At 43.1% G+C, this 19,298-nt stretch overlaps 1 protein-coding gene across 2 annotated transcripts in view; it reads left to right on the forward strand.

Moving 5' to 3' along the window:
* CACNA1C (calcium voltage-gated channel subunit alpha1 C) overlaps positions 1-19,298 on the forward strand; it is a 495,695-nt gene that overhangs the window by 466,588 nt on the left and 9,809 nt on the right. The window contains exons 35-47 of one of the 2 annotated variants that reach the window (XM_062590597.1): positions 392-483; positions 1,382-1,547; positions 2,429-2,556; positions 4,245-4,341; positions 6,251-6,353; positions 8,604-8,705; positions 10,173-10,300; positions 11,508-11,642; positions 12,666-13,018; positions 13,907-13,933; positions 15,241-15,369; positions 15,850-15,959; positions 17,991-18,094. In XM_062590597.1, the coding sequence (XP_062446581.1) occupies positions 392-483; positions 1,382-1,547; positions 2,429-2,556; positions 4,245-4,341; positions 6,251-6,353; positions 8,604-8,705; positions 10,173-10,300; positions 11,508-11,642; positions 12,666-13,018; positions 13,907-13,933; positions 15,241-15,369; positions 15,850-15,959; positions 17,991-18,094 (1,674 nt within the window). Of the gene's footprint in view, positions 1-391; positions 484-1,381; positions 1,548-2,428; positions 2,557-4,244; positions 4,342-6,250; positions 6,354-8,603; positions 8,706-10,172; positions 10,301-11,492; positions 11,643-12,665; positions 13,019-13,906; positions 13,934-15,240; positions 15,370-15,849; positions 15,960-17,969; positions 18,095-19,298 lie in introns of both variants that reach the window. The other variant, XM_062590591.1, reaches the window with a different exon arrangement.

The following is a 19,298-nucleotide window of genomic DNA, read 5'->3' on the forward strand; positions in this document are numbered from 1 at the left end:
AGCTGATGGTCTTTTGCTATGATTTCCTGCTCATGAAGACAGATAAGCAATGAGGGGAAAAAAGCCTTTCTTTCTGTGTTAACTTATTTCAGCTGGACCCCATCCCTATCTAAGACCCTGTATCACCTATTCACAGTGTATGAAATAAGGAAGGATGTGTTGTTTAAACAAGAGATGCTTCTTGTTACAATGTGAGTGCTTTGCTGATGATAAAGTACAAGCAAGGGAACTAACAGTGAATATGAAAGACCAGTGGAAATGTTTTGTAAGTGACAAGCAGATCCTGTTATATATCAAATCCCCTGAGTCAGAGTGAAATGAAGAGCTACAAGTGACAAGAGGTTTGGGGTTTTTGCAAGGCTAACCTGAAAAGACCTCTGCTTTCTGCCAGGTGTTTGGTAAAATTGCGCTGAATGATACCACAGAAATCAACCGCAACAACAACTTCCAGACCTTCCCCCAGGCAGTGTTGCTGCTTTTCAGGTGGGTGTCTGACAGTTCTGGATAGTGTCAGTCTGGGAGTACTATTCCTTTGCTCTCAGACACAGCTTATCTGCTTCTACTATGTCATGCTCATGAGGTAAGTAAAAACATGCACCATAGTAGTAGCCTAGGAGTTACGTCAAATGAAATAACTGGTCTGTTAACCCTCACACCTGCCAGCTGACACAGGCCAATACCCACTGTCCCAGGAGGGAAGCAATTCCTCCTACTGAGAAGGAAGGTGGCCAGTTTTTCAGCTCTCTCAAATGTTGATACTCATCATTAAGTACTCCTTTCTTTTAAATCCAGTCAATATGACTTGCTGTTTATTGTAGCAGGGAAAAGAACATGAACCCTGCTTGTGCCTTGGTGTGGCCATGCCTAGCTTAGCTTAGCCTACCACTGTGCTCCAGTTGTGGTTAGGTGTGCCAGGACCAGGAAAGGGTGCTGAAGAGAAAAGAGAGAAGGGTTGGGAGTTGGCAGGAATTCAGCACTCTCCTCTTGTTTGCAAGGAGGGGGGAGCAAGGGAAAGGAGAAGGACTAATATCAGAGAAACTAGGTTTCCCCTTCCATTTAGCATCATGTAAGACATAGCCACCTCACATGAGTCTCCATGACTCTGGCGGGCTGGAGCATGACAGCCCCATACCCAGACTAGACAGAGTAAGTAAGGAACAACACAATGACAATGACAACAAAGCCAAAGAGAGTAGTAACCAATGTATGTCACAGCTAGGCCATCCCTCTTCCTTGATAGGCCTAGCTTGTTCTTAATTGACCTCAGTGGCAAAATTCCCATTAACGTTCATGGCAACAGGAGCAGCTTGCTGATGTACCAGTCCCTCCTCTCTCAAATGGAAGGTGACTGTTGACTTGACTTGCCCTTTGCTCTGCCCAGGTGTGCCACTGGTGAAGCCTGGCAGGAAATCATGCTGGCATGTCTCCCAGACAAAAAGTGCGATCCAGAATCAGAACCGGCCAACTCTACAGAAGCTGATCACTCCTGTGGGAGCAGCTTCGCTGTCTTCTATTTCATCAGCTTCTACATGCTCTGTGCCTTCCTGGTGAGTCTGTATTAGCAACCTAAATGTGCCCTGTGTTGGACTGACCCTGAGCCTCAGTGTTGCACAGCAGAAAAATTATCTCAAACATAGGAAATCTCCCCATCACGTCTTTCCCATGAGAGCACTCCCTTGATCACTGCAATTTCTGCCTCTCTTTAGAACTCTGGGGGATGCTCTGCTTCCAGTCTCAATTCTTTGTGCACAGCAAAGGAATGTTCTTCCCCCCTCCCCCTCGATGAGAAAACCAAATTAGAGTGTTGTGGGCTGTGCTGAGGCTAGCAACGCCTCAGCCACACTTCCCACCTTCCCTCCTACCATCCTTCTGCCAGCTGAGCAGGTTTTTCTTCCCCTGCCAGCAGCAATGACTGTGAGAATACACATATCCCACTTGCATTTGCTCAGTGTTGGCAGTGCGGCATTGCTCAGAGCTTGAGCACATGCTCTGCAGCTGGCATCAGTGTGCAAAACTCTCCCAATGAACAGCAGAAACATTTTAAAAGGCTTGGTCTTGGGCCAGGAGAAAGGACTTCTATCTCAGGCCCACTGCTTTTAGAACATAAATCCCAGGTGTCCCCCACCATAGCACATTCTTCTAGGAAAAGACATAGGTAAATAAAATGCCATCACAGCATGTCTGAGAAGTCAGCAAACTTGAGCCACATCCATTCAGTTGGGAGGAGAAAGATAAGATCAGCTGATAAATCCTGCCTCTAGGATCCTCTCATTTAAAATGGAACTGGCATGGGGGAACAGAGAAATCCCCCCCACACACAAAGGGCTTCACAGTTTTGTGAGTCGAAGTCCAAACTTTGAACTGGGGATGTGGTGAAGTCTGTTGTTACCTGCCTAATCCATTAAATCACCTCTATCCTTGTTTGCAGATCATCAATCTTTTTGTAGCTGTTATAATGGATAACTTTGATTACCTGACACGAGACTGGTCAATTTTAGGACCACACCACCTGGATGAGTTTAAAAGGATCTGGGCAGAGTATGACCCTGAAGCCAAGTAAGTAACCCACCAGGAATACCAGTACTTCTCAGGAGAACAGGCCTGTTTTTTTCTAGTCTCTAGATGCACTGCAGTCAGTGCCATGTTCTTCCTGCAGGAACCACTTTCTCTCTGCAAGAAACCTAAAACAGATACCTCTGTAAGGTATTGCTGGTGAATCCAGTGGGCAGCAGAGCTAGGATACACACAGAAATCTCAGCATCCGGGCTGCATTTTTACCTGACAGGACCCTGTTTCACCTTCAGTCTGGAGTGGGGGGTGGATACAGGTTGTTTAGGAAGGGGACAGTAGGAAATTTAGAGGAGGTCAGAGGGTTGTTTTATTGTGGTATGTGTTGGAAGTATATTGAATCCAAGTTGTGAATGTTCTGTTTGGCTTTCTGCTCACAGTAGAGCTGCTATGCTCAAATCTCCATTTTGTAACATGTCATATGGGCCCATCATAACTTGTAGCTTCACATGACTGCATTACATGGTCTGCAGGCTTATTCACATCAGCAGACCTGGAAAATTTAAAGTTACACAAAAATAAACAGAATAAGTCACACAAAAGCTTAACTGACATCTGTCAGTACATGCTCTCTTTGAGGCATGCTTAGGCTTAAAGTGCATTTACATCCCTGTGGCATTATGGTATTAATGACAATTGCTATTATAAAGACCCCTTAATACTGCAAAACTGTGGAAGGAGATCTTAGTGTAAACTGAAAGCAGATCTCTTTGGTTCTGGATCTGTAGACAGTGTCAAGATTAATTTGGGCTCAGGCTCTGCAGGATGCGATCCTGTGTCATATTATCAGAGTGGTATTTAAATGGGAACCTTTCTTCACATCTGTAGTGACTCTCCAGAAAAATTTTCACTAGGAGATAAGCAGAACATCTTAATAAGTACATTTCTTACTAACAAAACACATGCCAGTATTTGTGCTTGTTTGAAGACAAAACTACAGTGGCTGGAGTTATATAATAGATAACCTCTCACTCCAGACGACATCTTGTTCCTTCCCATCCATAAATGCGCATTTTTTTCCTCTTCCTTATCAATGCCCCATGTCTAAGGCTCCAGCTCTGGCTCTGGTAGCTCTCCTCTCACCATGAGAGAATTCTCATTTTGGAAAGCCATTTACAAAATTTGGAAGAAATCATACTGCGCCTCCTAGGTGTGTTTATGGAGGCAATTCAAGACTTCATTTCACACTGGCTCCAATGACAGCCAGAAGCATAAACAAGAATCGAAAGATAGTGGCTCAGGGCTATTCATCTGGGAAGTAAAGCACCAAGAAAAAAAAAGAAACCCTCTGCACTTTGTAAATGTTAAGCCCTAAGGCTAGCAGGTGCACAGGCAGCCACAGATATAGAATAGGTCAGAGGCAGGGAGACAACCCCAGAGTGCTGGTTTGTGCACTTTGGATCCATAGCATTCAAAACACTGAAGTCAGTTATTGCAAGTATTGACTTGTGTTTGACTGACCGGTGTGTTTTTTGTACTAGTAGGAGTTCTGTGAGTATTGGGCAAATCCTGAGGACACAAGAGGCCTGAAATACTCCTACAGGCTATGTCTAGGTTACAGAGACTGGCAGTATGGGTCTGGAAAGACCTCAGTGATACTTCTGGCTACATCTGCACTCTGCAGAGAAATCAGCAGGTTGTTAAGGATGTGACCCTCATCTTGCTTTTTTCCTCAGGGGACGGATCAAGCACTTGGATGTGGTGACACTGCTCCGGCGGATTCAGCCACCCCTGGGCTTTGGGAAGCTCTGTCCTCATCGAGTAGCTTGCAAAGTAAGGCACAGTGTGGCCCAGGGAAGGCTGGGAGTCAGAAGCAGCAAAATACCAAGCAGGGGCCTTTTATTACTAATCCAGAGTGTAAGATCCAGACAATCTTGATGCACAGCCTCTATACTTCTCCGCGAGCTGCTACGCAGACTGCTGCTTAGCGCACACAACAGACCCCTTGCAAGGCAAGGCCCAGCAGCTCCAAAAGTGTGAGGCCCCCGTAGACATTTAGGGATGTGCCTTTGGAAAGCTGAGTTGAAAGCTGAGCCAGTGATGCATGAAGCAGTGTGTGCTGCCCCAGCGTGGGAAAGCTGGGAATAGCACGTGTTTGAACCCAGCTTATCTCCAGTCTGCACTGCTCCCCTGCTCCTTTCGGCTGGTAATAACGTGGTGGAGGGCCCTCTACTCTGTGACAGGCAGGTCTTCCTGCACCGTTAAGGCAGCACTGGCTATATCAGCCCTGTGTCTAGCTAGGAGGGTGTTCATATAATTCTAGCTCTCTGATAACAAGCGTTGTATCAACTGCATGTGTTTGTGGTATCAAACACACATACCAAAAAGCCAGATTAGGACAGATAACAGGGCAAGTAAAAATATCTCCAAGATTTCCTTTGTATAAAGTAATAACCCAGAAACGTAATATTAGCTTTTGTTCTTTCTTAAATAGATAGAAACTGAATAGCAAAGTGAACAAAGTATTAAAATAAAGGAGGAACAAAGGCAGATTTTCAGTGAAAATGTCTTATTAATTTTTTTGGCTGTGAGATCCCAGCTAACGAAAAGAGCTAACTCTAGTGAATGACATGTTTATAACCTTTGTGCTTCCTTCCCTTGAGCTTCCTCATTCATCACTTCACAAGTCTCAGAGTTTGTATGTGACTTTTGTAGATGGTTTGTATAAATCTCAGCGCAATATACAAATGCTGGGACCTCTACACAAAAATATATGCCTTCTGCAGCCTGCTGCCTATCCATTTTAGTCTACTACCTAGCTATCTTCTGTCTCTTTTGTCAATCTAAACAATCCAGTTCAAATCCCACAGTCCATTAAAGCACTAGTAGTGACAGGGAATGAGAAACTCCAGTTTTGTGCTGAACCAGGCCCATTGCATGAAAGTGGTAGCAGACAGAGCTCTAACAAAATCAACCCCTTAAAGCACAGACCAAGTCCCTGATGCCTCTTACCTCCTAAGAAAGAAGTATGGATGTAAGATCTGGTGACTTTACTACATTTTACTTCAGACAGACGTCACTGGTCTTGTGGAAGTTCCCCTGAAGCTGCACGGTCCTTGGCATCACTCTCTGTCCTACATGGCTTTGCAAAATGACTGCAGGGCAGACGCAACTCTACTGTAAAAGGAAGAGAGGGTATAGGTGGAGAAAACAGACAAACTTTCAGGTTCAGCTAGTCCACCTTGATCCAGTCTGTCAGCTATTTCAGTGAAAGATACCCATTCTCTGTTTAAATACATTTGCACCAGACATAGCTTTAGTGCAGAGGAGTTTGCGAAGTGTCTTGTGAGATGTGAAGAAATCAGTTTGCTCCTGATAAGAATGAAAGGAGTCATTTAAAAGCCAAATGATTTGAGAAGTGGAATAACTTCTGTCTGTAAAATGCACTGTGGGCAAATGACCTCTGGCCACTGGGGAAAATAAAGGCTAGAAAGTGATATTCATATTGAAAAAAATGGACTCTTTAGCAATGGAAGACAGACCCCAGGGCAAACTCATGCCATGGCTGGGACAAGTGGTGGATGCAACAAGTCCTTTTATTATTTAACCAAATCTACAGGCCATGGAGGCACAGGTATGAGGGATGACAGGTCTGGAGGGCGTTGTGAGAGAGAAGGAGGAGCATTTTTTCAGTCCATGTATTGGTAGTGTGATTGTTCTGTTTTTTGTCCTTACTCCACAGCGCCTTGTCTCCATGAATATGCCACTGAATAGTGATGGGACTGTCATGTTCAATGCTACTCTCTTTGCATTGGTCAGAACAGCACTGAGGATCAAGACAGAAGGTAATATAACCTTGCTGACTGCAAGGTACGCTTGCAGTACCTGAATGATGTCCACGCCAACATGTGCTGAGCTGGAATGTAACATAATGACATCTTGTGTAAAAGCCTTCCAGTTACTCATATGCAGCACATAGTACAAAAAGCAGAGTAAATATATTTGGAAGAATAATATCTTCTAGGAAGAGAACAGTGTTTCCAGCTGAGTGTTATCTAGAAAGCTGGTGCTTCCCATGGTATCATCACAGATTACCAATCATGATCTTTATGATGGTCTGGAATTCAAAAGCTTCACACCGACTGTCTGGTCAAAGCAGAAGAAGGGAGAGGGGCAGAGAAGCCTTCCCTTGTGCAAATTGACTGCAGAGCTGTGCAGCTTTTTAAAAGCAGTCTTTACCACTAATCTGCCAGTCCATGGGAGGCCGAAAGCTTAGACCAGAGGGTCTCATCTCATTAAAATTCCTCCTGTGCTTCCATTAGCAGATGTTAACATCACATTTTAGTGACAATGTTATTGTAGGTCTAAGGACATATGGGAAGCCAAGGGCATAGAGACTGTGAGTATCTTTTCATAGACAAGAGGACAGAGTTAGGGAAAGCAGACAAGCTTTTGAGCTCAGCTTTTCACCATTGGTAAACTCTGCACATTACCTGCTATAGTGAAATATATTGGCCCGGAGCCTAGATTCGGCTTCACATATTAATAACATAGTTTAAAGAGTATATAGAGTTGTGATTCACAGTTAAACATCTCTGCCTCAGGAGTGGCTGCATTACATTTAGGCATAGGAAAGTAGAGGCTAGCAGAAGCCTAGCTTACCATGCCAGAATTATACTGACAGCTGAGCCCCAAAAAGGTGGCAAAATTAAAAATTGCATTTAAGGCACTGGATGTTGTGCTAAGCATAATTTGACGACAGCAAAAGTGGCTCTCCTGAGAAAAAAGCCAGCCTCAACCTCTGCAGCACATCTTGTGTCTTAGATGAAACAGAGGCCCAAAAGGAATTGGATCTTCTCTGTCTTAGCTTCAAACTCTGATTCATTGCCAGTGACCTCCTGTGAAACCATCTGAAGCCTCAAACTACCTCCCTTCTTGCCTTAGCAGCATCTTATAAGTAGTTAGGGCAAGAGTTTGGGATCAGCTCTTCTGAGTCAAATTACTGGCTTTGATGCTGTCTAGCTGTTTCATCCTCAACAATTTACTTAGTCTCTCCATTTTCACTTAATTGTATTAAGACAATTAAGTGGCACACTCTCTGGCACGCAGAGCCCTATGCAACACACTGAGGAGCCTTAATGCTTGGGGTACTATAAGAAAAGCTACAGGAACAGCAGATCTGGAAGGGGAAGACAGTAGTTTAGTATACCTAGAGAGAGGAGGGCACTTCAAGTGTAAGGGGTTTAAATGTATGTGAATCAAGAAATTAAAATGAAGATGAGCAGCTTGGGAAGAAAAGGGCGCTTTGAAGGAAAGGATATAAAATGAATCTGCTCCACTCTCAGAGGAGTAATGTGGCTGGATTAATGCTCCATCAGCTTAGAGCCTCTAGGAGAAAACAAATAATATCTAAATTCAGACAGTAACATAAAAGACTTGTTACCTCTTATACTGTTGCTTTGAGAATAAACAAGAATATCCTGAGACTGCCCTGTCAGTCAGATAGTGAAGGCCTTGCAGATTCTTTGAGTGCTTTCTTAGAGTACTGCGCAGGCTCTCTCCAAGGCAGACTCTTGGCACTATGTAAAGAAGTTGACATATGCTGGGATACAGGGAATGCAGTGAGTAACTCTTGGGAAGGCCTGAAAGCAGACTCAAGTCTTCAGAGTTCTTTACCACCAATTGTTTCTCTTCTCTTGATAGTAGTTTCCTGGTAACGGACTTTTATTATCATCATATTTAACCTTCACTGGATCTCAACTAAAATTTGGAACTATTGAATGAGATCACTGCTTTTTAGAGAAAGTTGCACTGCTGTTCTGTTGTTCTTGGCTGCTGGAGGCAAACACTCAGTAACACAGTATCAGCAAATACCTACCAGTCACCTTCCTACCCTTAGATGACTAGATATACTTAGGAAGAAGACTTCTTGCTTTGAGGAAGATTTAGCAATGGTCAGAGCTATCTTTGCCCAAAACCTTCTACTGCTGAAAAAGCTCTGCTATTTTCCTCCTCAGATTGTTGTGCCAGACATGTGAAATCGCTCCTCAGCAGGGACTGGCTTGATTCTGTCTCTGATGATTTTCACCCTGCAGGTAACTTAGAGCAAGCCAATGAAGAGCTGAGAGCAATAATTAAGAAAATCTGGAAGCGCACCAGTATGAAGCTGTTGGACCAGGTGGTGCCCCCCGCAGGTGGTGAGTGCAGGATGCTGTCGTGGTCTGCGAAATTTCTCTGTCCTTTCTTCTACCTGACATGTCCTACTGCACCCTGGACTCATCAGGTGGAATATGGGGTACATGCTTTCTCCTTCAAGCTGTAACCTGTTCACTTGGCTGGATATTTCATCAGGTTGAGAACTGTTTCTGCTAATAATAACCAGAACATGATGCTCTTACTGCTGAGAAATCAGGGAAGGAAGAAAGGGGTTCTAAATAGGAGTTAGAAAACTTAATTCCTAGATCTGACCCCAGTCATGGGCACTTGCTCCCCTGGATGTTGCCCAGTAGGTGCTGTGGACAAAGGACGCAAGCAGAGCTGAGTAGCTCCAGAGAAGATGTGGATTTAATTAATGCATGTTAGAAATTGGCCTTTCACTCAAGTGTGCAACCCCTTCTCATAACCCCTTTGTAATTACCAAAACTACCTTTTCTGTAGCAAAACTACTTTCTACTATGATACCTGTCAAAGACTTACAGACCTGGGGCCAATCCTCAGCCAGTCTGAATTGGTATAACTGACTGTTTCTATGCAGCATCCCTGATGAGTCATAATCACAAAGCCTTTGGGCTCTTCCTTCTCCAGGCTTCTTGGGAGCCAGGATGCATCCAGTATGATTTTCACTGACCTTCCAGGGGGCTACAGGGGCTGTAGCACAAAAAAACTCTTGGCAGATACTTGATGTTTGTAATCAGATCCTGAAGCCTTGCTCAGCCCACTCTGAAGTCAGTGGACACCGTATCTTATAAAATTTTTAGTGGGTTGGGGATTTGGAGAAGACGGGAGAGTTACCTGGGTAAAAGCTAAGTGCATATTTTGGCTCCTTGACAGTTTGTGTTGAGTGAGAGGACTCACTCAGGAGCAAGAACTGGGCAATGATTCCATTCCTGGGGGTGGAGGGTGACCATTTTGGTCCTATCGCACCCATGCTACACACAGTCCAACAAAGTTTTAGGACAGAGGAGGGTCAGATTATGTCTGGGGCAGATGGTCAGTCACATGCCATTAGTGAGCCCAAACTCTGAGCATGCGTTTACCCTAGGCTGTCATGAGACAGAGGAGCATGTGTTAACCCATACTGGGAGGCTGCTGCTATAACAAAGTCCTATATAGTAAACCAGTACTAGAGACTGCAAAGATTAGGAGACCCTTCATGATAACCAAGGTGCATCCACAGGTACATAACTGTAGGTGTTCTCTGTTAGCAGTCTATCCAAGTGCCATTGGCCCCTCTCTTCCTGAGTCCTCTCAGCAAGCTCTGGCTGTGGAATAATCACTTCCTTCAGCCCCACATACTGATACCATGAAAAACAAAGAAGTACTGTGGTGCCTAAAGGTTCTGCTTTGAATTGCAAGTCTCACATTAGCAAATTCTCTGCTTAAAATCAGTTGATTATTTTGTTTTTTTTTTTTTTTTTTTTTTTTTTGGACATACTCCTTTTCAGATGACGAGGTGACTGTTGGGAAGTTCTATGCCACTTTCCTAATCCAAGAGTATTTCCGGAAATTCAAGAAACGTAAAGAACAGGGCCTAGTGGGCAAGCCCTCCCAGCGCAACGCACTCTCCCTGCAGGTGAAAAATGGGCCAGGGATGGGCAGGGGTGGTGCAGTTGAGGCATTTGAATCTGCTTCCCTCTCAACCATTCTGGGAGCTGCAGTGGGCATTCCCCACTGGAAAGGAACTTGCAGGCACCTTCAATTCAATCCCTTTGAATAAGTATTTATCTACCACAGACCATATACCTTAGCTCTGGAGGTGAAATGCACAAATGAGTTTATATATATTGTTTAGTGATCAGCTGATAACATTTGAAACTTGGGTTCCCTTTAGAAAGCTGGTATGAAGTGTCTGGAAGACATTTATTACCATATTCATTACATCCCTTTTGAGGAGAGTCACTGTAACTGTGAACTGTGGGTAAAGGAGAGTATATTGCCAAGAGGCTAAATTAGTTTAAAAGCAAGAAGGATATCTGGATGCCAAGGCATCATAGTCCACTGGACAGGACATCAGACTCTAATACCCACACTGCTACAAGACTGTTGAGTGGACTGCTAGGCTGTCCAAAAGAATGAGAAAGTCCCATTGATTATACAGTCTGTACCATTTCAGTCTCTCAGTTGTAGATTAAGGAAGAAGTGTGACACTGGAATTCCAGCAAACTAAAATGTGTTGTGATACGAATACAGGATGCTGTAAAAGAGGTTTTAACACACCCTTAGCATACCTCCCTGGGTTGACTTCCTTATTGACTGATATCCTTTCCAGTCAATATGGGATTTGAGGACTGTTTAAATCCAGATGCCAGAAGTTGAGCTATTGAATCCGTATTTAAGCTCCTGACTAAAAAGAACAGATTTTCAGAGGCACTGAGTACATGGTTCAGCTGAAACTGTCGATGCTGTAGGGTTTCTGGCTGTGGATCTGAGAACCCAAAGCTGACTGCACAGAAGCTTGCTTAGTCAGGCCTGTAGATTTATGCCTATGTCCTGCAGTTATGCAACCAGGTGACTAGCAATGAGCATTCCTGGGTTGGATTGTCGGTGCCTTCAAAAATTGTGTGGCTAGGAACAAGTCACCTAAAGTCTTTGCAAGCTACTAAGAGCCTTTCCATCTCTAAGCTGCAAATGAGGGAACAGAATTTGTTGCAGCTTTACCAGGATCTGAGAATGCTGTATTAAATAAAATGGCCTCACAGTGCTTGGGAAGAAATAACACTGCTTTTATTTCTCATATACCCACTCGGAGATATGAAGCTGTACAGTTTGCCGTTTTGCAGGCTGGTCTGCGCACACTTCATGACATCGGGCCGGAGATCCGACGAGCAATCTCTGGAGATCTGACAGCTGAAGAGGAGCTAGATAAGGCGATGAAAGAAGCTGTTTCTGCTGCCTCTGAAGATGATATCTTCCGGGTAGGCGCTGAACAAGTTTACATGCTGAAGATAGACCTGTTGCTTAGCTCAATGAGTGCAACACACTGTTTCATACACCTTGTATTTCAGCGGACCTCTCTTTCTTGTTTTCTAGACCATACTGGAAAGCACACTAGTAGACTCAAGGTGCTAGGTCCTGAGGATCTTATGTGGGTTTTATCACTTTTTCTTCTCAATGGAAGTTTCCCTTACATAAAACCTAAATAAAATTAGAGTGAGAATGGCCAGATGTGGTCAAAGAAGAACAGCTCAATTCAGCTTCATCTTCCCATCCACAGAACATGAGCCAGGCACACACCAGTGTTTTGTTCACGCTTTTTTTCAGCGGCCCAAGAAGTTTCCTTTCAAAAACTACCACAGAACCTAACAGAGTTCCTGTGGTCCTGGAGGAAATTTCCTGAATAAGTTACCTAAATCTTCTCTTTTTTACTTCATCTTTATCTCTTCTAATTGGCTCCTGGTAATATTTTCTGCTGTTCTTTGGCATTTTCCCCCTTCAAATATTTACAGAAAATTACTGTCTGTCCCTTTTGCTACTGACCATGTAGACAGTACAGAAAATCCTGTTTCATGCATTCCTCCAGGTGATTAATCATTTCTAGTGTTCTTCTCAAATTCCCTCTCATGTATAGACACTGTTTTGCAACTGCATTGTGAAGACTAGACAGCAGTAACCTGGTTATTGCACCCCTACCCACTCCTGCCAGGGCTGGTGGGAGCTGTAGAAATACCCTTGCCTCACATATGCACCTGTCCATTGCTCTAAAGCCAGTTCTCTGAAATATTTCAGAAAGGTAGTGCTTTCTCGGTGTGTCTGTCCCAGGCCTCTCTGGCAGAGAAGTCCATGCACTTTAACTTCTAGTAGAGAGAGCACCAGTGCCATAATGCAAAAATTTGTTCTTCACATTTTCTTTTCCCCCTGAAACAGGTTCAGCAACAAATACCAGCCCCTTGCAAATCTTCTCATTTACAAAAGGAAATTTGTTTCTTTTTCCCTGACAGAGAGCTGGCGGCTTGTTTGGAAACCATGTCAGCTATTACCAAAGTGATGGCAGGAGCGCATTTCCCCAGACATTCACCACACAGCGACCTTTGCACATCAATAAGTCTGGCAACAACCAGGGAGATACTGAGTCTCCATCCCATGAGAAGCTGGTAGATTCCACTTTCACTCCCAGCAGCTACTCATCTTCAGGCTCCAATGCCAACATCAACAACGCCAACAATACTGCCCTGTGCCGCTTCCCCAGCCCACCCAGCTACCCCAGCACTGTCAGCACAGTAGAAGGCCATGGCACCCCCTTGTCACCCACTATACGTGTGCAGGAGGCTTCTTGGAAACTACCCTCCAAAAGGTAAGCTTCATAGCAGAGAGTGGGCTGAGGGACCAGGGAAAGGAACATGCATGGCAATGCCAGAGCACTGTTGCTAAAGTCACCCAGCAGCTAAAATCACCCATCAGCTAGAAACAAGAGAAGGCATTGCCCTGCTGGCAGCCTGAATTGAGCTTTCTGGTTCTCCACTTGTGCCAAAGACCATGGTGCAACAAATATGCACTAGCTGACCACTGGGAAGAAGCAGCACATAACACCCTCACTGACCAATACATTTGATCTCCTTGAGCTTTTTCATGAAGAAACCTTTGTAAGAACCAAAGACAGCCTTCCTTCACCGCAGGGAGATGTTTTATGTACTGGTAATTAAAAGAAAAAGAAACCCAACAGGGAGTTTTAAGGAAGTCATTCTTTTTTTTCCTCCAGGGGGTCACCAAAGGCATTCTGGGAGGAGGATTGCAAGGATTTCAGAAATGCAACACTATGTAAAGCAAAGAAAATATTCTTCTCAGAACAGCTTTGGGGCTGAAACACAAATCTGCACGCAGATGAGTAAAATGACAGAAGCAACATTTCCAGCACTGGACATTTTTTTAACCCTTCCAGTAACTGTGGGAGGGAGCTGGAAATTTGTTTTCAGTGCAGACAGTGGGCAATGTGAGAAAGTGGAGGAATGCTGCTGTAAGAAAAGAAAAAAAAAAGATAATAAGATGGTGAAAAATCAGTGGGTGCAAAATACTTGAGTGAAGAATGCTGTGGCTTTTCCATTCCCTGCCTTCCGTAGGGAGGCCAGGGGAGTTACATAACATGTATTACCATTTGTTACCTGTTGCTGACCGTGCTGATGTGACACTGCTAACATGGTTTTGTTCTCTTTCCTTTCTTCCCTGGCCATGTTCCTTGAACTAGGACACATTACTATGAAACACTGGGATGGTATGTATTTTCTCTCATGCTGTGATACTCTCCAGGTGTAAGATCCATTGTTTCTCCCATTGACAGTTCAAATGGTGTCAGTTCTTGGTGTCAGTAGGACTGAAAAAGAAGTAATGTTCTCCATAACATCTCCAGAAAATACTCCTGTCTTGGGTTCTTTTTACCCACAGGCAGATAATGATTTGTAGTCTTTTAGGTTTCTAGCTGGGCTCACACACCTAGGCACAGTCTGATCACAGCACAGGAAGTGTTCCTTGGTGTGTTTGTACAAAAAATCTGTATGTTTTGGCTAAACATAGACCAATGAACAGGAGGAGCTGCCACTTACTGAGTTGTTCTTTCTGCACCTCAGCCGTTTTAATTGCCTCCCATCTCAGCAGGAAGATTACTGCAGCACTCTCTTTCAAACCGTTCGGTACCATGCTCCCAGTGCTTTTTGACTGAATTAAATGAGAAAATAATATTTCCTGTTCTGTCCCTGAAAGATGCAAAAACCTGCCACGCTGCTGCCTTCTGAGAATGCTAGTAATAGACTGAAATTGGCTCCAGTACCTTCATGCTGGTGTTTCTAAGATTCAAGCTTCCATTTTTATTCTGCTGCTCACAAACCTCAAACTCAAAGTGAAATGAAATACAAGATCCTGGAATGTGAAACAGAGGGACAAGAAGAAGAAAGACAGGGAATTAAGGGCTCTTATGCTTAAGAATTTGAACAGATCCTACTGAGTTCAATGGAAGCTCTCTACAATTAGTGATGAGAAAAAAAGAACAAAAGATGGATAAGTCAGCAATGAACAAGAATGTGGACAAGAGGCAGCGGAGAGGTGGTGCAGAGTAAAGAATTTGGGAGGCAGAGATCATACTACACAGAGCTGAGAGGGTAAACGGTAATTAGGTTAGCAGGCTGCTCTTCAAAATTCTTAACAAAGTCTTTTGCAATAAGAGAAGAAGAAGCATCTCCAAGAGCACATCTCAAATTTTACAATGAGTTCAATGAGGCAGATCTTTGGAAATGTGGTCAGTGTGATGTGTACATTCACAGTTAGTACACATGGTCACACATGACAATAATATACTTACACTATTGTCCAGTTTTGATTTAAGAAACTCTTCCTCTGAAAAACAACACAGAAAATAGTTGCTGCTTTTGTATTTGTGAGCTTTGTGGCTCTGTTCAGTCATTGATTTTTCTACGATAGCTGTGCACCATTATAATAAGCTGAGACAGATGGAGCCTGTCATTCTTGTTTCTGTAACAGGTTTTCTTTACCATCTCCGTATCTTGACTTGTCTTTTTTGCTCATTAGCTCCAGTTCCAGAGACAGCCAGCTGGCAATTGTTTGCCAAGAGGAAGTTTCTCAGGATGAGACTTATGATGAAAATTTGAATGAAGACATGGAGTACTGTAGTGAACCAAGCCTGATCTCTACTGAAATGTGAGCTTTGCAACTTTAATCAAGATGTTTGGGGGGTTCTTTAATTAAGAGAGAGCCGTAGGAAGAGGTGACATTTTTCTACAAAAAAATCAGTTTCTAGGATGAGACCAGAAGATTTTAGTCAGACAACTCAAATATCAGAGTAAAAGAAAATGTAGTTCAGCCCTGAGAAATAACATTGAAACAATTTTTCTCCTAGGATTTTTCCTTCTTCTCTCAACTGTATATCTGGATATCTTCTTTTGTATCTTCAGGTCCTCTCTCCCATTCTTTTCTGCTATCTAACATTTCCAGATCTCACCTTTAGAGCATGTCTCTGTCTCAACACCTCTGTGGCTGCTCCTGGATCAATTATAGGCAATAGCTAGCTAGGCTAGTTGCATCCATTCAACAGTATGTTCTTCCTGGCTTTCCTGCTGGAAGAGGGGTTATTGTCCAATGTGAGATAGTTTTCCAGCATCCCTCTGTTCTTCTTTCCAGGCTTTCATACCAGGATGATGAAAATAGACAACTTACCCCACCAGAAAACAACAAAGGAGAGGACACCCGGCACTCCCCGAAGAAAGGATTTCTGTGCTCCTCCTCACTAGGTAACATCCCAGGGTGGCATGCAGGCTCTGCTCTACTCTGTCTTGACAAAGTTCTTACATCTTTCAGGAGGAATCCTGTCACATGTAGGGCCTGAATGTTAGTGTATATTGCACTTGGCTCATGAGACCAGGAATCTCACAGCGTGCATAAGATTGTGATCATGTAGATGCATCGCCAGCAGACACCTGTGCTGACTTGATGCTTAATCAGTAGATGAATCTGTGGTTGTTTGGACAGTCTGTGATTATTTGGATAATCCATGTGATCTGTTTGATTAGACCTGTATGTGAATTAGGAGAGTTTATCAGAGTGCTGTATATTCTCCAAACAGACACTAGGGAGTCAATGGATGGACTAACCTTCAGTAAACAGTGTTCTGTTGTGTGTATATTCAGCAGAAAAAAAGGAGAGGTTTTCTTTTACGGCTGCTATGAGGAAAACAGTGAATTTCAGATTAAGTTAATACCATAAGAATTTGCTTTCTGCTGTAATTGTAGTGGGTTTTCAAATACTTAAGTGTGCAGACTATGTTCAAATTAAATTCATAGATCATAAGATTTGATGAAGATACCAGGACAAATGTGAGAGTCTGGAAGGAAATAAGATCTTTTATGTAGAATACCTTTCAGACTTTTTCCCTGAGTAGTGGTGTGGGAAAAAAAAAAGGGAGGCGAGGGACTGAAAAGAATACTGTAAATAAAATACATTCTTACAAAATAAACAATGACAGACTATGCAGTGTAATGTTTAAAGTGAGGCTAGTGTGTCTTCACTTAAAGCCTTCAAGATGCTTTTACCAGTGAAAATTTCAAAAGCATTTTGTTATTTCAAAACTTAAAATAGTAGGCAGCAAGAATTCCAATGTCTATCCTGAGGGCCAGATTTGCAGTCAAACCTTGATACAATGCTCCTTTAACTGCATTCCAATTAATATTTATATAGCGATGTCATATTCATTTTACTAGACTTTTCTCAAGAAAGAGGAAGCATGTTTTATCTGCATCAGAGCATTAGTTCTATGTATCATAACATGCGTTCCCTCCAGGCCGTGGAGGGGACCTTTTCTCAACAAATCAATAATACAGATACTTATTATTTTCAGAACTCTAATTTTCTTTCTTATTTTAGAAAAATACAAATGGGACCGAGAAGTACATGAAGTATTTATTGTGCCATGCAGCTCTAGATTATTCAGAAGTAGAGCCCATGTATTTGTTCATAATATACCTTGCAGTACTTTTTTATTCCTGTATAAGGAATACATTTCTCATATCTACAGAAATAAAGTTTAATTTCATAGCAGGTAACCAGTGTAAATATTTCAACTCCTTTCAATCATTTTTATTTTCAAAAAAAAAAGACTTTTTTTCTTCCTCTCTTCCTCCCTTCCTCCCTTCTTCTTTTCCTTCTTCCTCTCTTTCAAATTTCTGTAAATGCTGCACATTTACATACCCAAACCTCTGTTCATCAGTGAATTCAACCTCTGATGTAAATAATTCACTTCTACTTGATCTTGCTATAGACACAGCCTCATAAGCTGTGGTACACGTGGCACTAAGGGAAACAGACCACATGAAAGTGGGAAGCCAGTGTCACCCGAGTAGCCCGATGCTTCCTCCTGTGCATGTGTACAGCCAGGCACGGAGCCAGAGTATCCATTGTCATCCCCATTGAGAGATTTACCTGAACCAGAGAGATTTGGGGACACTTTCACTACTTTGTAGGGAAATAAGCTGTATGGTATCTGCTAGGACAATTTTTTAAAAGAGAAAAATAAAAGAAAACCATGATCTAGAACTTTATTTTGCAACTTGCTTGGAAGGTAGCACTGGTTATTCCATGGTTCTTGACTGTGTTTTGCAAGTACAACAGTTTTTGAAAAGGGCAAGGTGTTGAGGGCAAGTAGACAGAACCTAAAGTGAAGATGTCATTGCTATTTCTCCAGTGGAAGTGCACTAAAACAAATTGAAATGAGATTATCTGTAGAACAGTGTGAGTGATGGACACAGTTCTCGGTGATTGTGTTTCAGGTCGAAGAGCGTCTTTTCACTTAGAGTGTCTGAAAAGACAGAAAAACCAGGGTGTAGATGTCTCACAGAAGACAGTTCTGCCTTTGCATCTGGTACATCATCAGGTAAGCATTAATAACCATGAAGGGCCCAGTAATGCAACTGAGAATCTACCATCTGCAGTGCCCTCCCACTGTATACAGCCAACTTTTTAAAGACTCTTTGGGATTGTTTCTCACTCATACCGAAGGTTCATTTTTTGGAAATTGAATTTGTCCTCATGCTCATTCCTGCTTTCAGGATTTTATCACTCCCAGAAGAATGCTACAGGAACATATCTTCCAGAGTTAGCAGAGTTATCATTATCTGATGTCCTTGAAAAGGAAGAATAAAAACCTACCTAAAATGTCAAGATAAAAATAACTACCGAAATTGCACACTGCAGTGCAATTACACTGGCTTTGATGATAGTACTTATATGAATAAAATGTGCAAGGTCTACTTCTATATTAATTAAAGGTAACCAGTAACTATAATTAATTGTTTTAAAAAATAAACTGATTACATGTAATTAATCAGCTTCTTAAGCTCTTTATAACTGCATTCAGCAGCCTAGCAAATGTATGCTTAGGCACATATCTACATGATTAGCCAGCTTTCAATGTCAAAAGTAGATTTGTGTCTTCAAGCTTGATGGTTCCCACTGCCTATCACCATAAAAGAAACAGGTGCAGACAAGTGCCTGCCCTGCAGCATAGGGTACCCTGCTCTGTGCAATCCTCTAGGCAGAGCAGAATTGCCTTCCCACCTCCTTGGGTTGCCGTAAGGGCATAAAATGCCACAAAGTAGCTATAGGAGGAGGGAGAAGTCATAGCAGTAAGAGAAGAGAGAGGTGAGTGCACCTTAGACTCCCTGTCTTTTCTCACCTCCATTCATGGCAGCAACAGCCAGTTGTCCTTTAAGGATAGACCTTCATAAAGCAATGGTCTGCAGAGAGTTACTGCTGTGGCAGAGACAACCAGCAAAAATGTTGAGGCAGGGGCAGGGAGCAGGTAGTGGGCAGCTAACAGCTTCCTGCCCTCCCCACAGCAGTAATAGCCTTCCTGAGGCTTTCTGGAGGTATCTCCCATGGGGTACCTCCCATGGTAAGCCAGGCAGACAGGACACATATTTCCCATCCTATCAGCCAGCCAGCTGGCAGAATCACCTGCCTCCGAAGGCAGAAACCTGTATGAAGAGGATGGACCTACCTCACCCATCTACATCCCACCATGCAGCCCCAAACCTTGAGGGACGGGGCTCTACCTACCCCAGTATCACTCCACCAGC

Source organism: Rhea pennata, chromosome 1, assembly GCF_028389875.1.
Source record: "Rhea pennata isolate bPtePen1 chromosome 1, bPtePen1.pri, whole genome shotgun sequence".
In the NCBI taxonomy this organism is placed as follows: Eukaryota; Metazoa; Chordata; class Aves; order Rheiformes; family Rheidae; genus Rhea; species Rhea pennata.